The sequence below is a fragment of the Ctenopharyngodon idella genome, chromosome 19 (assembly GCF_019924925.1).
Source record: "Ctenopharyngodon idella isolate HZGC_01 chromosome 19, HZGC01, whole genome shotgun sequence".
Classification (NCBI taxonomy): domain Eukaryota; kingdom Metazoa; phylum Chordata; class Actinopteri; order Cypriniformes; family Xenocyprididae; genus Ctenopharyngodon; species Ctenopharyngodon idella.
The window spans coordinates 29,928,518-29,952,256 of NC_067238.1; the positions used below are offsets into that span (position 1 = coordinate 29,928,518).

A 23,739-nucleotide genomic window follows, 5' to 3' on the forward strand; every position below is an offset into this window, starting at 1 on the left:
TTGCCCAACCTGAATAAGCTTTGTGTGTTGCACTGGGGGGGATGGGAGTGTTTCCTGATCATAGAGTGAATACTATAAAATATATATTAATAATAAGCATATAGCAATGTAATACAAAAGGTATTAGTAATGATGCTGAGATTAAGGCAGCGTTTTTTATGCATTACAACATCCCTCTAAAGTACACTTAAAATACTACATTTACAATGAAGGTTGAAGGAATAAAGTCACCTGACAAGGACAAGGGCTTTCTTCATTAATTATTACCTCTGAACCGCTTGGTATTTCAGATATTTTTGTTTTTGCTTTTACCATAACGATGATGAAAATGTATTTATTGATGAGAGATACTTCAGCATATATGCTTCCGTCAACCAAAATATAATTATTTGTATGCATTAGTCTTTAAAATTTGGAGTTACCAATAACTCAAACTGTTCTTGTTTTGGTGATACTTTAAATGCCTTATATGTGTTATAAAAGTGTGTAATTTTGTAATTAAAATGTGAATGGAACAAAGATTAAGACATTGTATCATCATAAAAACATTATTTTACTCACCAAATTATAGAAACGCATATCCGAACAGCTAATAAAGTTTAATTGTGTTATCTTACAGTCTAAAACATTTACACAGTACTTATAATGTTTCAAAGAGGCTAAATAACTTTAACAAAAAAGGCTGAAAAAGACTAAAACAAATATAAAGATGTGCTATGAAATGAAACTCAGGAAGACAAATAATACTAAATACTTTTAGCTTACTGCTAGCTAGCTAACATTCCCACACACATTGGCACTCAAGTTATAGAGGCCGAGCTTGACCGATTCATTTTTGATGCTTCTTAAAAAACAAAACTAGTCCTTCCTTATTGAAATGTTTCGGTAACACTTTATTTTAAGGTGACAGTTAGATTTTACTTACTCAAATAAGTACTACTGAGTAATATTAAAGGGGTGGTTGAATATGATTTCACTTTTTTAACTTTAGTTAGTGTGTAATGTTGCTGTTTGAGAATAAACAACATCTGCAAAGTTACGACGCTCAAAGCTCAATGCAAAGGGAGATATTTTCTGTTTAAGGACTACAGCAAACAGCTGGTAGGGACTACAACAAGCTTCTTCCCGGGTCAGTGACATCACTAACCCTAAAATTTACATAAACCCCACCCCCGAGAACACGCAACAAAGGGGGTGAGGCCATGTTGGGCTGCTTTAGAGAAGAGGAAGAGTTGTTGTAGTAGAGTGTTGTTATAATGCCGTCTTTTTACGCTGGACTGCTTCACAAACAAGGCTCAATTCAATGCTGGATTTGCACAAAAGATTAACATGACGGCACATGCTAGTCGATGAGTTGAATCAGCTCCACAGCAACTACATAAATTTATCCACTAACCGTTCAGAAACGTCCAGTTTCATTCTAAAAGTTGTAACTTCTTCCTGAGTCTCTCCATCAGTTTGAACAATGTAAGGCTGAACACCATTACTGGCAATCCTCATTTTGGCTGCGTGAGATTCTCCAGCTTTGTTGTTGTTGATCAACCGAAGCGTGAGCTGTTAAAGCTCTGCCCTCTTCTGGAAAGCAGGCCGGGACAGCAGCTCATTTGCATTTAAAGGGACACACACAAAAACAGTGTGTTTTTGCTCACACCCAAATAGGGGCAAATTTGACAAGCTATAATAAATGATCTGTGGGGTATTTTGAGCTGAAACTTCACAGACACATTCTGGAGACACCAGAGACTTATATTACATCTTGTAAAAAGGGCATTATAGGTCACCTTTAAGTAACTACATGTACGGTTAGGGTTAGTTCCTGTTATTACTATAGAACTACGTCACCTTAAAATAAAGTGTTACCAATGTGTTTTTTTGCAGTCTTTCTTTTTAAACACAGATAAAGAAGAAAATATATAATTAAAGGCTACAAAAACAACATTATATAATACAACATAAATGGCCCTTCTTCCTCTAGTCAGTAAATAATCTCATAATAATAATAATAGATCTTTCAATGTCCTGGGTCATTTCATTAGTGACCTGTAGGCTCGCACGGAATTTACATTGAATTCGTATTTGTTTATTAAATACTGATTATACCTTAAGCTAGCAAGAACAGTGCACTCATTTAACCATCAAAAATGAGTGCAGAAATGTTAAAATCAGTGCAAAATCAGGTCAAAAACAGTGAACTTTCAGTCAGTATCAGTGCTTAGAGTATATGTGTAGGTTTGAGAGATGTAGGTTCTACATTGTATCATAGTGTTCAGTTTTGTCTCAGTCAGTTGTACTGTCCCTCTTCACATGGCTTGTGTTGTCCTGACTCTTTTGGTCTTGTCATATATCATTGGTTTCTTCTAGTCACTTGTTTATGGTGGCTTCTTCATCCTCTACTAACTCATTACTCAGCAGGTAACTCTTGTTTTGTGTCCGTGTCTTCTTGCTGTGCTGGTTTCTCAGGTACATACTGATCTGTGGTATTTTGCTTATTTGTTGTGGTGTCTTCACCATGGGATAAAGTTTGTTGGTTGCTCATCATGTTATGAATCTCTTCAAACTGCTGGTCTCTGCCATGTGCGTTAACATCTGGTTCATAGTTATTGTTCAGTATGTTCTCGTGAATTTGTGCTGCATGAAATTTCTCTGCCAGCATCTCTGGTTTGTGAGAATCTCTCTTATTAATCTCCAACTGTCTGCTTAGTTTCTGCTGGCTGTGCCTCTCAGCTGTGGACTTTGTCGCCCCCTTATGGTCTTTTTGTGCTGTTGTATGTTGAAGCCAGTCATGCTGCAAGGTTTGACTAGCTGTCAAACGCCTTTTTGGGTTGACCTCCAGCAGAGCCCTGACTAGAGCTTTAGCCCCTGGAAAACACAGACATCAACACTTCACAGCATCTAAATTACAGTAGATCTGAAGGGTTTACAGGAACAGTTCAACCAAAAATGAAAATTCCCTCATTTACTCCACCTGAGAATGTTTGTGCACGAATGGAGCATCTTGGAAGAAAGAAACTACATGAGGTTGAGTAAATGATGACAGCATTTCCATTTTGGTGTGAACTAACCCTTTTGTAGAGGGTCAAATGTTGGAGTTCAAGATCTCACCCTCGGACACATTATCCCAGTAAGGGGACAGAAAGTGGACTTCTCCCTTCTGGATGAGACGGAATAGCTCCTCTTGATTACGATCTGGACTGCGGAACGGAGGAAACCCACTGAGCAGCACAAACAGTATAACACCCATCGCCCAAACGTCCACTCCAACACCGTAACCTATTCATATATAGACATACACATGCATATCTGATCATTGGAAATATCTGACACCAATCATGTATTTTAATCAGTGTACTTATTGTTTAAGATTTAGGCCAGAGCTAATCTGAGTGAGTACAGACTTTACCTGTCTCAGCAAGTATCTCTGGAGCAACATATGTAGGTGTGCCACAAACTGTGAACACTGGCTCCGTTACCACCATGGCTAATCCAAAATCCGCCAACTTCAGATTCAAACTTCCATTGCCATGCCGCTGTACCTTAGAATCAGTAAAAAAAAGAGATGACATCAGATGGATGTTGTATTGTTCACTGTTTTTAAATGCATGTCCAATGCAATACAAAAGTGGTTGCAAAATAGCCTACTTCAGCTTGTTTCATGTAATGAGTTACTTTTTCCAACGAGTGGCGCTATAGAGCGAGATGAGGGAATAACGGTCCATTCTCTAATATGTAACGTTAAAAAGTCCGATTCTAGTGAATCGGTTCAGATGAATGTGTTGTAATGAATCTGTTTAAGATCGGTTCGGTCCTCATTTGTAGTGTTGCAAATCCGATTAATTCTATTGAATCGGTTCATTAGGGATGTTTTATGTAAACAAACAGATTAATAACTATTCACAGATTCCCATGTATTATGTTTTTCACTCGTTTAAGTAAATGTTGTTGTATTTAGTAATGTTCTATTATTTGGTTCTATTATAATTTTTAAAAAATATTTGTAATCTTGGAAATAATGCTTAACATTTAGTATTGTATTTTGAGCAGAAATTTTAGTGTTAGCTAAAACTATTAAAACATTTTCGGTAATTTAAATAAGCTGAAATAAAATAAAATAAAAATATTAGATGAAAAGATAAAATTAGAAATGTTGCCTTGGCAGATAACTGAAATAAATTAGTTTAAGATTATTTTAAGTTGAATGACTAGAACGAAAGATGAAAAAAAATAAAATAATTAAAGCTATGTATAGAAATAAAAAACTCAAAACTAAGAAAACATACAAAAAAAAAAGAAAAACGCAAAAAACTAATTTACTAAAAAGAAAACTGAATATATATATATGAAAGATACTTCATAATATTAGTAAATACTAGAATAGTGTCTAAGCTAATACTAAAATAAAGGCCTGTTCACACCTAGAACGATAACTATAACAATAACTATAAAGATTTCGATATCGATATTGTTCTATAAAGATCAATATCGTTGGAATCACTTTCAGAACGATTTTTTCCCCAGCTCATAAACGATATAAACATTGGCAGCCAATCAGAATCCATCCTGCTTTAAAGAGCTCGCGCATTTAAAGAGACAGACGACAAAACTGCAGCGTCCACACAAGCGTACAATACCGTTCTGTTTATTCTAATCGCGCGATGCAGTTTTGTCGTCTGCCACTTTAAATGCACGAGCTCTTTAAAGGATGGATGGATTCTGATTGGCTGTCAATCATTTATCGGCTGAAAAGAAAAATCGAAAAAACAACGCTATTGTTTCACTGTGCTGTTATAGCTATAGTTGTAGAGTGGACTCTGCTATTCTTCTGTAGAATGATTTTTAGAACTATATCTTTATCGTTAGAGTCATTGTCCTTGGTGTGAACGGGCCTTAAAGGGATATTCACCCAAAAATGAAAATTCTGTACCAGTTACTCACCCTCAAGTTATTTGGAAGAATGTTTGTAACCAAGCAGATCTCACCCCCCATTGACTACCATAGTATTTTTTTCCTACTATGGTAGTTAATGGGGGGGCGAGATCTACTTGGTTACAAACATTCTTCCAAATATCTTCCTACGTGTACAGCAGAACAAAGAAATGTATAAAGGTTTGGAACAACTTGAGGGTGAGTAAATGGTGACAGAATTTTCATTTTTGGGTGAACTATCCCTTTAAGACTGAATTTGAGTAACATTACCAGTAGGTTTTCAGGTTTGATGTCACGGTGTGCAATGCTCTTGTTGTGGATGTATTCCAGAGCCTGACTGATGTCTGTGATCATGCATGCAGCACTTGGCTCAGTAAACCTGCCGCTCTGAGTGATAGCATCAAACAGGTCTCCACCGGTGACCAGCTCCATCAGCAAGTAAACATGTGTGTCCGTGTGATGAGAACGAAACAGCTGGATGAGCCGAGGATGTTCCAGACTACGCAGTAGAGTGATCTCATTCTGGATCATGTGACCGCGTCCCTGCAGCTTTGCGTTGTCCACAATCTTCATGGCGAAGGTTTCAGCCAGGCCTCTCACACGGCACTCCCTGACCACCGCAAAGTTCCCATCGCCTACCACGCGGCCCATGTCGTAGCAGCGCTCGATGTCCTCCAGCGATAGCTCTGCACCATCAGGTGGTACGTTACCCTGCAAGTCTTTCTGCTCCACTGTTTCCTGCTTATTAATGTCCCGCTCAGTTATCGTCTCTAAATTAAGAGCGTTTTGAGGAACAGATGAGCTAGATTTTGTATTGGCTTTCAGCGGTCTACAGTGTGCTTTTTCCAAAGAAACCATGTTGTTTTGAGAAGAAGTACTTTTATTACTGGGGTTATTTGGCTTGTCCGAACATCGACTGCTTCTGATTGGAGGTATAGGAGGACCGCATCCTCGGCAGCTCCGGCAGTAAACGGCGTCTCTCTTTCTTTCCTCCTTCTTCGCCTCCTTCTCATCTTCTTTCTGCAGGTCAGCTTTCCTCCTCCACAGTTCTCTTTGCCTTTCTCTCCTCACCTTTTCTTTTTGCCTTCCAACAGGCTGCAGGTTGTTGACAGGTGGTTGGTTTACCTGTTGATCATGTACCGCAGGTAAGGACACCTCAGCTCCTGGATCATCATCATGGAAACCACTATCCGCCTTAGTGGCCTTGGGCCTCAGGATACGCTCCCATACCCTCAGCAGGTGTTCGCAGTGTCCGGGGTTTTCCGGATACAGCTCATCCAGTGCTGCACTTACATCGTCAAGCGATGGTCGGCTGTTTCCAAAGGCCATGAAGGCGTGATCAAAGCGGAAGAAGTCAGCAAGGCTGTGGATCTCCCGGCCAGAAGGGCTAAAGAGGCGTCGTATTCGAGCATTGTTCCAGCAGGGGAAGCCAAGTGCTTCAGACACATCTGCCATGAGCTGCTCGAACGTCTGCACTGCACGACGGTTTAAGAGCAGCGAGATCTTCCGCACGCTGTCCTTTCCACACGGTCGTACCACGGTCACGATTCGTGGGCGCACTGGGCTTGATTCTGCGTGCCTGGCATGGTAGCCACTCGCCTTGGGAACTCCTGCTTCCTCCCAATGACACACAGGGCTTTCTGAAGGCCCGAAGTCTGTGGGCGGCCTTCGGGGTCTTGATCTGTGCAGGTAAGAGGGAAGAGGTTGCCGAGGGGCAGCATTTGGGCATTTTGGCAGTTTAATCCTTTGATCTGGAACACAAACATATATTTTTTGTTAGTAGAGCAACTTGTCCAAAGATAAGCTTTGTTCATCAGCACGTAAAATTGCTTGATCAGATTTTGGAGGGGGGAAGCTTATACAAGCAAATTAAAGAGGAAGTGTGCAACATTAATAATTAAGAGCAGGTGTGTATTGAGGAGCAATGCCGAGACATGCAGATTCTCAAATTGCACCTCATGCTCCAGAGGTAACGGAAAGGGATCAAATCTGATCATGTCGGATCACTTTACTCAGCTTGCGCAGCTTGTTTTCTTTCTTTCTGTCTTCCTTTCTTTCCATGCATGCCCTAAACACACGTCTTTAAGTGGAAGGATGCAGGAGGCATTAAGAAATTGAGCACCAAAAGCAGTCAAATATGCTGTTTCACTTTTAAGTGTCTTAAGAAAGATCTTTTGAAAGAACTATTACAAAAGCAAAGCCATTTTGAAACTATGTATATGAAGTAATAAACCTAATGTTGTAAGACAAAGGCTTGGTTTCACAGACAAGGCTTAGATTATGCCAGGATTAGGCCTTAGTTCAAATAGTAGCTTTTATAAACAGGCACTCTAAAAAACAAAGGGCTGGGTAAATATAGAACAGAACACATGTTGGGTTAATTTTACCCAGCAAATTGGGTTGTTTATTTAACCCAGCATAATGGATTGATTCATTTTTACTATAATACTATCTTTTTATTTATTTATTTTACTTCGTATATGAATTACTGTTTACGGATTAACTTAAATCATCTAAACTTTTTTTAAGTACTCCACACAACCACTGGTTTGCAAGATAATTCCTTTATTTTATTTTCCATCAAATTTTATAGTATAGCATATTTTATATAGTTTTTAATACATATTACCCACATTTAAGCTCGTTTAACAAATATTAGAAGTAAAAATTAAACATTTATTAGTAATTCAAGTGTAATGGACCAGTCTCCGTTGTCCTGTTTCCACCTGTAACGGCGCTGGATCTCGTGCCGGAGATGGCTCGCGTTCGGCGGGGAACTGCTAACTACAGACCGCCGCCTGCGTTTCACTCATAGCCGAAAAATGCTGTGACTGACTCCATAACCTGTCCATAAATAATCAGTGTACAATTCTGATAACATATTTTAACTTTCTAAGTATTTATATTCTGTATCTTTTTAAATAAAATCATACATTTTTATGCAAGGTATCAGGCGTTTCCATCACGCGAAAAGGCCGACGCGACACTATTTTAGGTGACTCACATTGCGCCCCTGTATGATGCTTTACATAAAATTGAATGATATACAGCACAATAACGAATTTTTAGATCAAATAAAACGTACACAAACATGTATTTTACCGAAAACATGCACCAATTTGACGGAGCTGCACTGTTCTCTCCTACAGAGGTCGCAAAAAGCCCTCGATAAATAACTCAACCCCTGGGTTATTATGTCTGAGTCTGTCCCAGGAGCTGGGTAACACAAAAACTACACAAACACTGGAAAAATTACCCAAAAGACTCAACCCAGATATAACCCCCAAAATAACCCAAGGGGAAAAAAAAAAAAAAAAACATTATTGGTGTGCATCTTGAGACAAAACAATGGCACTGACATATTTTAAGATATGTCAGTGCAAGTTGCTTTCAGTTGAAACAGCTCAAACATGTATTTTGATCTGAGACTATAGGCTTAAAACCGGGGGTAGTTATTTTTAAATTTAAGCTGGAATTGTGAAAAATGTCTTTTATGCTTTGAAAAATATACATTTATTTATGACATATTAGAATATCATATAACTAATGTTATTTATCTAAGTTTTAATAATTATATAATATTATTTAGTTTGTTTATTCATCATAAGAATGGATGTAATGGCATATAATCATAGCGAAATAAACTAATAGGCTACTCGTTACGGTAAGATTCTGCAAATGTGGACTGGTTAATTTGACCTAGTTAAACTTTTAGTCATTGCCCTATTTCTCTCAATGCATTTATTTATTAATCATTCGAACTCACCTGTCAGTCCCCATCTGGGTCTCGGTGGCTCTCGCCCCGGTCGCTGGTTCCACACCGGTGTCATTCCGTTCCACTGCTCGCAGTATCATCAGTATAAACCCGTGAGTCTGATTCACTGGCCATACTGTCCCAGAGATGTCCGGCGGCTTCACAAAAGAGTAAAAAAGTCTATAATCATTATGAAATCAACGCGCACCTCTAAACAAGCCCTTGAGGAATCGTGAAAGTTTAAAACAGCGCTGAATTTACAGGACAGTGAATCGGACAGTGCGCACACAGACAGTTTTCAATCAGACATGAGGTAACATGGGGATATCGAGAAACCGCATCTTTTGGAAAAGCTACGAGCGCGTTACCGGATACTCCGCATCCTGCTGCAAGCGCGTCTCCCCGGTAACCCACAGAGAGCTGGAACACACACACACACACACACACACACACATTTGAATCTCAGTAAAAATAGCAAAACCTGAACACTCACACAATTATTATTTAAAAAAAAAAAAACTAATTTTAAAATAAATAAAATAGGCATTTTATAAAAGAAAATATATTTATTATTGTATTAAATGTATATTTAACAAATTATAGTTTTAATATAGGCCTATTTATATTTTATTGGCATTACAGGCACCTTTATTTTGAACTTTTTTGAATGAGATTAAGACATAAAAGAGTAGTTATGTTTATAGTGAATGTTGATCGCAGCATCTGTTTTTGTGAATATTTCAGTGGTGAATTTGGTACAGATGCAATGAAAGAAAGAAATTCTGATGAATTCAATAAAAGCCCAACAGCTATTCCTACATCACATGATGTATTTTTTTCTCTCACTCCCTATTTTCTGCCTTATTATTTCACACCCTTTATTTGTTGCCTTCCTTACGTGGTTTAAGATATAATTCAACTTCTCGAGACTTTTTACTTTGTCTTAGGTCTCTCAGTACGGCTGTATTACCATGGTTACTGTTAACACAGCAGTCCAGCTTTGTGTCTATGTTTGCGTTTGGCTGTGTGTGTGTGTGTGTGTGTGTGTGCAGCTGTAAAAGTGTTGCATAAACGTGTCCATTAGAGGGCAGTGTGTGTTAGACGGTAGCGGGGCATGGATGGAGGAGCTAAGAGGCGTTGTTAGACACTTGACCCATTCATACTAACACTTAGGCTACAGTTCAATTTTGTATATCTATTTCTTTTTTATTTACAAAAATCCTTCTCACATGTACTGTGACCAAAGCCCCTTTAAGACAAGTCATTTCACTCGGCGGCCATCTTTGAAACGCCTCTCGGGCATGCAAGTGTAGCTCCTATCTCTTTGAATGGGGAAACATCAAATTCTCTAAAGCTGTTTGCCAAGCTTTCGATTAAATTTAATATTTGAAATTACCAATGAAATCTGACAACAACTGTCTCATAAATTTTGTTTCTGAACGCTTGAATCATGAAAAAAAAAGGCATTTTTTCAGGCTAGGTCAAGCTAGTGCGCATGCGCAGTCCTGTTTCGGCCGCTGCAGTTACGCGATGACTTTACCAGAGCCGTTATATTTAACGGCTCTGGACTTTACCAATCGGCGATTGGCTCTTATTTAGAAGGCGGGACTTATTCCGCCATATTGCGCGTTGCACATTCTCCCATTCAAAACAATACGAGTGACACGTCTTGTGTTATTTTATAGTCTTTGGCTAGACTAGCTGGGACTAGTCACAGCACTTACATATTTTGTAAGTCGCTTTGGATAAAAAGCTAAATTATTAAATGTAAATGTTAAGCACGACGCGGCTTCACGGGGCTAGCCTATTGCTTTAAAAAAAAAAAGGTTAGTCAATAAAAACATTTATTTTAACATTTAGACGCAGTGGCGCAGTAATACTGATGTAATGAGGTCACAGTACAACGGCTTCGAACGCGGCTCAACCAATCAGAATCAAAGACCGGAACTATCCATTTTATAAAATTTATTTACTTATTTTTCTATGATGCTGACATATCGCATACTTGTTTGCTTCAATTAAACCTACATAATGCGTTTTAATGTTGGATGGACAATAATGAAATATTTAGCAGAACGTTAGATAATTAATTTGAATAATGAAATGTTATTAAATTGCGCATAAATACACTAGGAATAAAAGTCGTCACTCCATTTCAAAAGATACTAATAAGTACAATTTAGGTAATAATTCGTACACTTCAGGTGCTAATAGGCACTCTTTAGGGCTAAATAAGGTACAAAGATGATTTTTTTGAAAGAATACCGCGCCAGTGATAATTTTTGTATTTTTTTCCCGCTTCGTCTGCCGGGGTAACCATAGCAACAGTACGCCGCGCGAGCGATTTCCATTCAGTATCGCACAGTAAGTACTATCTTTTTTATATCACTTTATTATAGATTTACACTTCATAAATACATAACAAAAACATTTCGTTTTGTTTAAAACAAGATATTAGACGATTTAGCTAAGTGTGCTGTTCGCCACACGACATTTATGACACACGTAACGAACCTCGACACGACAGATCTTTTAAAACGTTGAAAATCATTGACTGAGGCGCACATTGGATTTTGTTTAATGTTTTTGTTTTTCATTAAAATAGTTATTAACAATTAGAAGCCCCCCCATGCTGAACACATGACTCAGCAAAATATTATTTTGATTATTGACGACTACATGAATGCTCCTGACTAGAATCTAACAGACATGCCAACAAGACACTTTGGTACTTGTAGCATGCAAGCAGTAACAGAATTTGGATTTGTGACCTGTGTTTTGTGTGTTTGAGACTTGGACTTTGATTTCATGATCTGAAAAAGGGGTTTGACATCTCACCTCTTTCTCTAAATATGCTCTCTCACTCTCTCTCCACCACCTGTTCGTGTTAAACGTCAAACACATGAACTCTGCATACCAAGTTTAGTCACACATTTGTGTTGAGTTAGACACATGGCAGTGTGAGTGTGTGTTCAAATACCAAGTATATAAAGGTGAAATCCCACATATTATAAATCATGCCAGAAAAGGCGTTCAACAACACAAGGTTATATCATCAATCCTTTTAAGAGAACTGGACTGTATTTTACAACTTGTGGTTTACATGGTTAATACAAGCTTCCAAAGTCAAAGGGAAAAACTGGGAGAGCAGGAATAGAGTACTTATAGTAGCACAATTAACCACCAAATAATTTATTTTTAGATCACTATAATATACTCTCACTGTATTGAGTATTTTATGTGGGATTTAAACTATAAATTACCAAATTTCTTGTCACAAATTCACATATATTTTTTAGAAGATATTTATTACACACACCATCTGAATACTATCACAGGACACACCTGCAATACCTACACTTATGGGAGATTTATCTTGCAGTTATAATACAATTCAGCTGTGATTGATCAAAATCAGTTGATAATGTGGAGATTAGATTATTTTATGATAGCTGTAAAGATAATGAAATATAAATGCAAATATCTGGGAGAGGTGACAGCGAAGGGTGTGTGTTTGTCTGTGTGTATTTGTACATGCTCAAACAGGTGCATGTTTCAAAGATTGTGTGTGCGTATATCACATCATGTTCCCACAGGAGAATGATGAGGACAAATGGAGAAATCCTGGAACATTTCCTGAAAACAATCCTCTAAAGAAATGAACTGGGTTCTGTAGATTGTAGAGGTTGTTGTTAGTGAATTGTCAACAAATCCAGTGTTATTTTCGGTGAATACTATTTATATTGAACGACCTTTTTAGTTTTTGGTTTAAAAAGTTGTTTGTTTGTTACACTCTTAAAAATAAAGGTTCCAAAAGGTTTCAGTAACAATCTCTGTCTACACTACATGGCTGAAAACGCATGTCACATGACCGTTCATGCACACTGGGCATGCGCGTACACGTATAAACAGTTGTCTCTTGCGCATACGGGCAGCTGCAGTATTAAAAAAATGCAGTTTAACTGCACCATGGCTGCTAAAAATGACAACAAAGCCAGCAAAGATTGCAGTTCAGTCTCCATGTTATTGTTTACACGGTTCTCAAGGATACGCAGAGCAAACGTGGGCAGCCACACCATCGTTTTCAAAAGTCTCCGTTTTGGTCTGTTTATACTGAAACGCAACCCCGCCGTTTTCAAACTAAAACGGAGTCTGCAGCGTTTTCGAAAGTCTCCGTTTTCGAGGTTCGAAAATGGTAGCGTAGTGTAAACGACAGGCGTAACCGTAGCAAAAGTTATGCATTTTAAAATGAAAACAGACTAGTGTAAACGGGGCATCAAATAAAGAACCTTTATTTTTAAGGGTACATCGGCAATGATGTAGTAAAAACGGAAAAGTTTTTTCTTTGTACAGATGACAAAGTTATCAAAACTATCCCTGTTCACACGGATCCTCGCAAACGACATGCCAGACCTGCGCAAACGCATTCTTTTACAGAGCACTCGCGCCAAAAGCACATATCCACCTTATTTTTACAGTTTACTGCACTTTGATATTCTTCTCATTATTTTCCTATAACAGCTAATAAATCAGGAGACTCGCACATTCACAGAAAACACGTAATACGCATGTGCGTGACGTCACCGTTTTCACAGATTCGCGTTTTTGCAGTTTACACGGAGATGACCTTTATTATTTTCATATACTTGCACTTTGAAACCCGTTTTCAAAAGTTTGCATTTTCAGGCCTCCACAACGTCGTTGTCGTGTAAATGAACGACCCAAACACATAAAAAGTTTTCTGTTTTTAGTTGAAAAGAGTTCAGGGGCTGTTTACATGACACCGTTTTCAACTAAAAACGGAAAACTTTTTATGCGTTTGGGTCGTTCATTTACACGACAACGGCGATTTGGGGGCCTGAAAACGCAAACTTTTGAAAACGGGTTTCAAAGTGGACGTTTTTGAAAACGCTACCATTATCATCTCAGTGTAAACTGCAAAAACGCGAATCTTTGAAAATGGTGACGGCATACACATGCGTATTACGTGTTTAGTCTATCCACCTCATTTTTCATCGTGGAAATAAGGTGTTTTCTGTGAATGTGCGAGACTTCCGATTTATTTGCTGCTATAGAGAAATAACGAGAAGAATATCAAAGTATGCAGTAAACTAAAAATAAGGTGGATAGGCATGCACGTCTGATGCTAGCGCTCTGTATGCGCAGGCGCGTAGTCTTTCTTTACAAAGTGACATCGCCAACTACTTGTCTGGCATGTGTAATACAGCGTTTTTAGTCATTTTTGCGGATCCGTGTGAACGGATAGTTTTGATAACGTTGTCATCTGTACAAAGAAAATTACAGTGTTGTCATGTAAACATACCCTTAATCTTTAAATTATTTCGCTTTTATATATTGTTTCAGTTTATGCACTTGTAGCACTTCAACTTCAACATATTTATTTCATTTATTTGCAAAGGCAACATTTCTAGTTTTTTTTTTTCATCTAATATTTATGTTTCATTTTAGTTTTATTTCAGTTACTGAAAATAATTTCTAACTGTAAATAAAATAAGTCTAAAATTTTTCTTTGAGTTTTATTGAAAGGAGTTATGGAGCCCCTAAAGGGAAATGGTGGTGGAAAAAAATATTGAATGGGAGAATAAAAAAAAAATTTTCTCTCATGAAAGTTTTGTGTTCCCTTAGAAACTTTGCATCTGCTGGCAAAGCACTCAAAAGTTTTGCATGTGAACACAAAGCATTAACATATAATTTTTCTTCACATCTCATTTTTTCCCCATCACCATGTTCCTTTAGGGGCTCTCTAGGGTGTAGACTCTTAAAATCTTTTTAACATGAATTTAACGTTTCTCGCTATACAATATGAATTCTCTGGCTTTTTTTCTTTTTCTTTTTTTTTTTTAAAGCTGTTGTTTATCAAAACAATCAGTGTGCACCAGATGTCTAATGTTCATGAACTATAAAACAGATGCTCACGTTACAAACTATAAAAAATTCAAGAGTTCAGCATTAACCCTAGACCTTATTGCGTGCAAATCCTGGCATTCAGACCCTTCTTGCTGTTGTTTGGGGAAATCTGCTCTACACATACAAGCTCAAACAATCGTCCGTTTCAGACCTTTCTAGCAAACACTTGCAGCTCAGAGGATGAGCCGGGGAAAAGTTTAGTGATACTGGTGCAGCGATTTGGTGATTATTGTACAAACAGCAGATGACACGACTAGATCTTCACTGCCTCTTACTGAGCAGAACGGCCAAACACAATCAGTCAAAGAGTGTAGAGGGTGGGAAGAACGAGTCCTCTGACATAAGGTCATGTCCTCAGTGGCTTGTAAAAGAGAGAGAGAATATGGCCTGACCCCAGTCCCCATATCAATCACTCCTTCGCCCCTCCTCACTGCGCTCTCTCTCTTTCACTCACTCTCCAAGCAAATGAATGAATGTCTTTGCACTAGATAATTCTTGTGATGTTCCACATTTGTAAGTTGCTTTGAAGCATCTGCTAAATTAATGAATGCTAAGTGTAGCTAACAAAATATCCAACCAAACCACATTTTTCAATCAAAATATTTCTCAAAAAGACATATATTTGGTTTTAAATTTCAAAGCAAGCAATATGCTGTTTAAAATTAAAGACACCACTAAAATGACCTTGAGACCACTTGGTTAAAAGTCATTGCAGAAACTTGCTTACAGAAAAGTGGCGTTAGTTATTTTGCTTTCTAAAGCAATGAAATTCATACACTTTTAAGTAGGGTAGGGATGCACAATCATAACAGGTATCGGATGATATTTTTACATTTTTTAAAGGGATAGTTCACCCAAAAATGAAAATTCTGTCATTTACTCACCCTCAAGTTGTTCCAAACCTGTAAGAATTTATAAGATATTGAAGATATTTTGAAGAATATCAGTAACCAAATAGTTGATGGGCCCCATTTTGTTTCCATACTATGGAAGTCAGTGGGGTTCATCAAATGTTTGGCTACCCATATATCTTCTTTTGTGTTCAGCAGAAGCAAGAAATTCATACAGGTTTGGAACAACTTGAAAGTGAGTAAGTTATGACAAAATGTTCATCTTTAAGTTAACGATATGGGTCAATTTTGGATATTTAATTGTATATACATGCATATTTCCTCTATTTTTACATTTAGATTACATTCGCCATCACTTAACGTTAATCTTTAAAATACTAAAAAATTCATAACGCCATTAAATGCAATCTTTAGCAAATCTCCAAATAAACATCCATTTTAAATTTTGTACATTATAATGTTGTGACGCCTAAATTCACTTGTAGCGTTTAAAAATATTTTAGTTATGTATTTTTAATTTATTTATACAAAACAGCATAGAATTTTATTATCAGCCATTTATTGATTTTAACATAATTACTGGCTAATCTGTGATTATTATCGGTGCATCCCAAATTTTACGTTTCTTGAGTGTCCAAATTGGGAGTCAGTGTCTATAAAAACAGTCAAATGCATATGGACATTCTACAGAAAGTTCTTGCATTAATCTTGCACAGTTCCTTGACTTCCTTGTCTGTCTTTATCCTATTGTTCCTAATTCATTGTCCTACAATTCCCATCTCCCCATCTCTCTGACCCCCCTCCCGCCTGTCAGTCATCTCTCCTCTCCTCTCCTGGCATTGCTCCTCCCTCCTCCACCCCCCAAGCTGCTAGTGATGACATCACAAACAGCAGTTATAAATCAGCCAGTAAGATTGCAGAAGCTCAGTGGTGCTTGTCTTACCCTCCTCTCTCACTCACGCTTTCCTTCTTTCACGGTCTCATTCTCTTGCTCTTGTTCTCTCACTCAGCTCCAAACATGGTTGACGTTTTTGTTGGCACATGGAACTTAAAGGAGAGCAAGAATTTCGATGACTACATGAAAGCCCTCGGTGAGTGTGATGTGGATGTGTGGTGTGTGTGCTCTTTACAGCTAAATGTAGGGTGTGCCTTTTGATGCAAGTAAGCACATGTAATTTGGGTGTGTGTTTCTGATTGTGGGAAAGATGATCTGAGACGCATTTACTTTGCAAGGTGCATGTGTGTGTGTGTGTGTGTGTGTGTGTGTGTGTGTGTGTGTGTGTATGGGTGTGTTTAAGATGGAGTGCATGTGGTGCAGGGAGGGTCTCTCTCGATGAACCTCGCACACACATGTGCTCTCACACACAACCACATTCATGCCATGACCACGTGTGACTATATAGAGCGACTGCTGTTGTCTTGTAGAAAACACAATGAGCCCTTTATTTTGCCATTGAACTCATTTAGTGCATACTGCCTGTAGTATATGAACTATACCAAAACAGATGTCTTAAATGCTTGTCAGACATGGTATTTTATAAAGTAGTGTTGAGCACGTTGTGGCTTAAAAGAGGAAGATGGGGTAAAATCAATCCGTGTGCGTCTGTATGTAAGGAATAGAGGGAGGAAAGTGTGGGTGAGACCAAGTGGGTGATTTTTCTGATTTTTTTTTTTCTTCCTTCCGCTCAACTCGTTTCAAATTCGCTATTCTCAAGTGAACTACAATGAACCCTGATGTTCTGCTCTTTATCTGTGGTCGAAGAAGAACACGTCTGCATTTACTCATAGTATTTGCTGATCAGATCGATAGTAATTGCTGCATTCTCCCAAAACCGTACGTGTGCTGCTGATTTGACCATATTGACCGTTCCAGAGTTTGGTTATTTGCAGAGATGTGTTCAATCGTGACTAACCACTGAATATATATGCAATCTTTGTTTAATTATTACTATAATGCCCTTAAGCTATGCAGATGATCTTTCCTCATTAGCATTTTTTTTGCTAATAAATTGTGACCTTTTAGAAAATATTTTTAATTGTAATATTTATCAATAAATAAAAAATGTAAGATTTTTTTTCTTTGTTTTAAAATTATTATTTTTTTTTAATATTTAAGCCCGTTAGAATTTGTTTTCTTTGTTTTAAAATTATTTTAAAAATATTTTTATATTTAAGGACTTTATTTAAGCCCGTTAGAATTTTTTTATTTGTTTTAAAATTAATTTTAAAAATACTTTTATATTCAAGGACTTTATTTAAACCCGTTAGAATTTTTTCTCTTCGTTTTAAAATTATTTTTAAAAATATTTTTATATTTAAGGACTTTATTTAAGCCCTTTTTAGATTTTTTTTTTTTATTATTATTATTTAAAAAAATGACATTAGATTACTTTTTTTTTTTTAATTATAACATTTTGTTTTCAGCTTCTTTTGAGTACATAACCATTTTTAAAAGTAACTTTAGTTCTTAAAATATTTAAGAGCTTTAATTAAGCCATTTAGATTTTTTTTTTTTTTAATAAAAATATATGTATATTAAAAAAAAAAATCATATTTAAGGACTTTAATTGAGCTGTAATGTCTTCAGAGCAATTTATTCAACTGTTTATAATTTCATATACAGATTTTAGCTTCTGTAGAGCTCATTACAATCTTTAAAAGTATCTTTGGCTCTTGATGTTGTTCATGTGAATTCTTGCGCATGTGTATTGTTGAAATGGCTTCATATCTCTTTATCAAAGTGTGTTTGTTAATCAGGTGTGGGCTTTGCCACGCGTCAAGTTGGCAGTATGACCAAACCTACAACCATCATCTCCAAGGAGGGCGATGTTATCACTCTTAAGACCGTCAGCACTTTCAAAAGCACAGAAATCAACTTCAAACTGGGAGAGGAGTTCGACGAGACCACTGCAGATGACCGTAAAGTCAAGGTGATAAAATCTGCACACTGTCTGTCTCATTTTTTAGTAGTCCTGTGCTGCTAAAGCCACATAATTTCACAACGGACACATTGTGAATTGAGCGTCTTGGATAACACAATAGGGTCTTGTTGATGGCAAACAAGGGCCTCTTAGAAGCCCCAATGTGAGATTGACCTGTCCCGTGACCTTCATCGGGTCAATCATTAATGTAGGCTTAGAAACGCCAGTCATCGGTAGCAAGAGAAAAAATGAGATTGTTTTCCCAAGTAAGAACTGTTTGTCTTATTACTCTGTTTGTGTTCAGTCCTTGATAACTTTAGATGGAGACAAACTGGTTCATGTTCAGAAATGGGACGGTAAAGAGACGACCCTGGTCCGAGAAGTCGGTGACAACAGCCTCACTCTGGTCAGTATTGTGTGTGTACTTACAGTAAGTGCCTCTTTGGCTGAGAACAGAGTTATAAGAACAGTCCGCAAAAGCATAACAGGTTCTGCAGCCCATTTAATGATTACTTATGCCAATATATATGGGTGTTTGACTGCATGAATGAATATATGTCAACAGACCAACCTCTTTCTTTTATTAACAGACATTGACACTCGGCGATGTTGTCTCCACACGACACTACATCAAGGCGGAATAAAGGGAAAACTCAATCGCAACCCATCCTCATCAGTGGTTATGTACATTTCCAGTGTTTTCTGTGGTGTTCATCCTCTTCATTTGCACCGGTCCTCAAACACTGAATAAAATTCCAACTTCATACCTCCAGCTATCTGTATGTGATGTCACATTCTGGGTGTGTGATATGCTTCAGCAGTCAGTGTTACGTCATATGCCTTTGGATTACAATAAATATGACATTTGCTCCAAATTCACCTTGTGCAATTTATTTTGTCAACATTTCCAGTGCTGTACAGTGTGTGTGTTTTGATTTTTCAGAAGAACTCAGCGTGACGCTTATATTTCCGTGAGGTCTTTCTAATTTAAGCATGTTCCAGTGTCTGCTGGCTGACGTGCTTGTGTTCTAAATCGAGCGCACAGGTCTGTGTGTTTCTGGGTGAAGGGCCATTCAGAGGTTGTACAGTGAACCTTTTAACCTTCACACATGAAGCCAGTCACTTGTAATGGTTAAATTAAATTCAACTCTTTAATATGAACAAAAAAAATACACTCCAGAACTGATCAGATACATTTAATCTGGATAAACCTGCCAACACATGCACAAGTTTTGCAAACCAAAATCACTTCGCCTTGTGTTTGTGTTTCTTGTGTTTTTTCTTCTTGTCTGAGTGTGTGTGAGAATGCCGCGGCCGTTTTGCATCTTCATCGTTGCTATCAGATGAAGAGCTCTCTCTCTTCCTCTCTTTCTTTTTCTTCTTTTCTTTCTTTGCCTTCTTTTCCTGCAGGAAAATGGGCATCGTGAGCATGCAAATGAAAGATCAATTTGCCTGTAAGAGTAGAGAACTATTGCAGAATTTGGCAGCAAGTGAGCATGGTTGCACAACTGTTTGCAGTCATCTGGCGCAATAATTTTGGTGTCGAAGGGGTGTGTCTGTACCTTTTTACGCTTCTGAGGCTCTGACTGGGTGTTCTGGTTGCTGGTCGGCAGTGCCTCCTCCTCCTCTTCTGGAACTAAACTGTACTGCAGTCCAGCCTGAGAGAAGCAGTCCTTTGCAAAGTGACCTTACATGCAAACATGCATACATGTCATTATTTAGTAACTAAACACGGTCATAACAGGTGTTCAGGGATTAAACGTACAATCTGCAAATGAAGACAGCTGAAACTGACACTCAATGATTGTGTATGAAATCCAATTAAAAGTGTTTGCTGAAATATTCACTAGTTATATTGTTAGACAAAATTTCTATATTTAAAATAAATGCTGTTTTTTTTTTTTTTTAACTTTCTACTCAAAGAATCCTGAACAAATTTATCATAATTTCCACAAAAATTAAGTAACACAACTGTTTTCAACATTGATAAGAAGAAACATTTCTGAGAAGCAAACCAGCATATTAGAATGATTTCTGAAGGGTCATGTGACACTGAAGATGCTGAAAATTCAGCTTTGATCACAGGAATAAATTACATTTTAAAATATATTTAAATAAAAAACAGTAAATTTGATCAAATAAATGCAACCTTGGTGAGCAGAAGAGACTTCTTTCAAAAACATTAAAAATTCTTAAAGACCACAAACTTTTAAAGGGTTAGTTCACCCAAAAATGAAAATTCTGTCATTAATTACTCACCCTCATGTCGTTCCACACCAGTAAGACCATCGTTAATCTTCATAACACTAATGAAGATATTTTTGATGAAATCCGAGAGGTATACGACTCGTCCTTAGACAGCAATATAATCAATGCTTTCAAGGTCCAGAAAGGTACTAAAGACATCATTAAAACAGTCAACGTGACTGCAATGATTCAACCTTAATGTTATGAAGCGACGAGAATACTTTTTGTGCGCAAAAACAAAACAAAAATAACTTTATTCAACAATATCTTCTCTTCTGTGTCATTCTCATATGTTGTTTACGTCCAGCGCTTCCAGGTTCTACGTCAGAACGCTGACTCCTGTGTCAGCATCACACGCATGCGTCGTGCTGATCACGTGATCAGCTTTGGCCAATACTGAGCTGGCATTCGGACGTAAACACAGAAACTCTGCACTACGTAAAGATAATGACAGGGAAGAGAAGAGATTGTTGAATAAAGTCGTTATTTTTGCGCACAAAAAGTATTCTCGTCTCTTCATAACATTAAGGTTGAACCACTGCAGTCACATGACTGTTTTAACTATGTCTTTAGTACCTTTCTGGACCTTGAAAGTGTTGATTATACTGCTGTCTATGGACGAGTCATATACCTCTCAGATTTCATCAAAAATATCTTAATTTGTGTTCTGAAGATGAATGAAGGTCTTATGGGTGTAGAACGACATGAGGGTGAGTAATTAATGACAGAAATTTCATTTTTGGGTGAACTAACCCTTTAAAGTCACATCACAACTAATATCGTCCTAAGCTATAGTGGTTTTTAACGCAAGTTAAAGTAAAATGGCATCTCAGTTGAGCTTGTGATAAATTTAGGCAGTCTGTAAAAGGTTCAACGGTCTAATGTGCACTAGAATTGGGGCAGGTTGACACAACCTGGAGTTTCATACCAATGCAGCCACACTTTTTGCATGTGGTGTTGAGCACAGCCTCCAATGTGATCTTCTGCCCGGTGTGATCTCTGAACTGTCTCCGGCGACGTTCGTCCTGTCTGAGTGAACATTTATTTATGCATATTGTTATTACTTTATTCACCCTATTTTAAGTACAGCACTCGTGTGCAATAAACCCACGTACTCTGCCATGACGTTGTTGGGGTCTAAGTCCCGGCCAGTGCCTTGATTGACAGATTTCATAGAGAAGGACAGTTTGACTTTATCATCTTTCATCTGGACAGTGGATGGAAATCAAAATGGAATATTAGAATAATGTAACTGTATTATAAAAGATACTAAATTAATAACTGTTGCATGTAAAATTATAGTATAAATTTCACTTTTTAGTGTTGGTAAATCAGTATACAATGACAAGCATACATGCAAATTGAATGTACCTCTTTGCCAATGACTTTTATCCACACTTGCTCCCCTACATCAACTATTTCAGATGGGTTATCCACCCGACAGGCTGACATCTCACTCTTATGAACCAGACCTGATGATGCAAACACAAATAAACATAAAATTATTATGTGTGTATTCATCTGCATTGCTTTAAATGAGAACACACATCTTGCTAACTCTCCAACTTTACCTTGTTTTCTGTATCCTGCAATCTTAACGAAAGCGCCGTATGTTGTAACAGACACTACCTGAGTAAATAAGAAAAATAATGTAAATGGGTCAATGACGTGACAGGGCCATTTTTTTTTGTCCAAAGGCCTTAATAATAATAAAAAACAAAGATATGACATCCAAAGTATGTAAGGTAGTACAACTAGATCTCGTTTATTGAATCCAAAAGGTTTTAATTATATTTTGCTTCATATAAAGGTATTTTAAAGATTTTGAAGTGTCAAAAGGTCATTTGGTTTAACCGTCCAAAGGCCAATACAGCCATTTCATTTGTGATTAAAATATCTTAAAATGTAATAAATGTATATATTTTTTATTCTGGCATGATTTTATAACATCATATATCAACATAGTGCAAAATGGTATTAAAATTATGTGTAGAAGTCGTTGCTTTGTTTTGAGAAAATGTCTGGAAAAATGAATTTCATTGATGTCATTCGGAGTAACCGATATAAAGGGACCACTTTGCATCAAGTCATGCGGTCAGTATCATGTGACATCATTCAGACACCTGCAAAGGACCACATGGTCATGAAGCAAAGTAACTAACTCTCTTTTAACTATTTGAAAGATTCATGTTTTTACTTGCTCATACGCATGTCCCGAAACATCAGGTCATTCGGTACAACCGCTATAAAACATGGAAAATGTTGTAATATTTTAAAAACTTGTACTAAATATAAAATGTTTGATTGTCCTTTTGCTAGCTAGCTAGCTATCAGCACTGTTTAAAAATATCGTCATTCGGTATAACCAAAAGTGTCATTTGGTAAAACCGAAATTTAGTTAAACCAAATGACTTTTTTGGTGATAAATTTTGCCCATCTTGTAAAAAATGACAAAAGCAGTGTTAATTGATTATAAAAACAACATAATTTCATTGTTAACACTTAATAAAACTTTCAAAAAACCTTATTCATCAATGACCCAAATACAGCAATAAAAATCACATCGATATTTCTAAATGATTTTAGATCTGACCTCTCCCTTCAGAATGCTGTACATTGGTGGCAGTCCATCCAGACCAGCTGGCTCTCTCATCCCCTCCTCTTCCATCACACCTGCAGAAGTACACATATGGTTAGCCATCTGTCTGTTACTGGTCATGCTGAAGTATAAAACAAATCCAGTCTTTGACTACTGCATCTGAAGACGCCATTTTAGTGCTTATTTAATTCAACGCTTTCCAAATGAGTAAATAGCAAGAAGATGAATGAACTTACCAGATGGGATCAGGTCGAGGACACTTTACTGTAATTTGAAAGCAATCTATAAGAAAACTGCAATATGCACGTGCTAAACTGTCGCAGTTTAAATTCCAAAAATATTCATTCGATAAAAATATGGTGAAATGTAAATACTGACAGACACGTCACTCCATAATACACTGCAAAACGTAAATACATTCACACCAATACACTCCTCTTGTTTGGATGAAACATGAATATGAGTTCCGTGAGAGTATTTTCTTCCGGTTCAGAGATTTAACAGTAACCAATAAGA

The 23,739-nt window shown here is 37.3% G+C and overlaps 3 protein-coding genes across 5 annotated transcripts; 1 reads left to right on the plus strand and 2 right to left on the minus strand.

Annotated features, from left to right (window-relative positions):
• Positions 1-248: 248 nt before the first annotated feature.
• Positions 249-13,132, minus strand: dclk3 (doublecortin-like kinase 3). 2 transcript variants are annotated; one of them, XM_051871847.1, is made up of 5 exons: positions 8,690-13,130; positions 5,194-6,674; positions 3,401-3,533; positions 3,103-3,270; positions 249-2,859 (listed from the first exon to the last, which is right to left on the minus strand). In XM_051871847.1, exons 1-5 carry the CDS (start codon positions 8,751-8,753, stop codon positions 2,402-2,404), a joined length of 2,304 nt encoding a protein of 767 aa, XP_051727807.1. In that variant the 5' UTR covers positions 8,754-13,130; the 3' UTR covers positions 249-2,401. The 2 variants fall into 2 exon arrangements, with proteins under 2 accessions (XP_051727807.1, XP_051727808.1); XM_051871848.1 differs by having other exon boundaries at positions 2,722-3,270; positions 8,690-13,132.
• Positions 13,133-16,339: 3,207 nt separating this feature from the next.
• Positions 16,340-19,252, plus strand: fabp3 (fatty acid binding protein 3, muscle and heart). The gene is made up of 4 exons (XM_051871854.1): positions 16,340-16,547; positions 18,214-18,386; positions 18,682-18,783; positions 18,968-19,252. The coding sequence occupies exons 1-4, from the start codon at positions 16,475-16,477 to the stop codon at positions 19,019-19,021; spliced, it is 402 nt and encodes a 133-aa protein (XP_051727814.1). The 5' UTR covers positions 16,340-16,474; the 3' UTR covers positions 19,022-19,252.
• Positions 19,253-19,500: 248 nt separating this feature from the next.
• Positions 19,501-23,714, minus strand: zcchc17 (zinc finger, CCHC domain containing 17). 2 transcript variants are annotated; one of them, XM_051871853.1, is made up of 9 exons: positions 23,602-23,714; positions 23,460-23,487; positions 23,218-23,297; positions 22,196-22,253; positions 21,996-22,096; positions 21,740-21,831; positions 21,553-21,653; positions 19,940-20,064; positions 19,501-19,781 (listed from the first exon to the last, which is right to left on the minus strand). In XM_051871853.1, exons 3-9 carry the CDS (start codon positions 23,290-23,292, stop codon positions 19,623-19,625), a joined length of 711 nt encoding a protein of 236 aa, XP_051727813.1. In that variant the 5' UTR covers positions 23,293-23,297; positions 23,460-23,487; positions 23,602-23,714; the 3' UTR covers positions 19,501-19,622. The 2 variants fall into 2 exon arrangements, with proteins under 2 accessions (XP_051727813.1, XP_051727812.1); XM_051871852.1 differs by having other exon boundaries at positions 23,460-23,699.
• Positions 23,715-23,739: the final 25 nt, after the last annotated feature.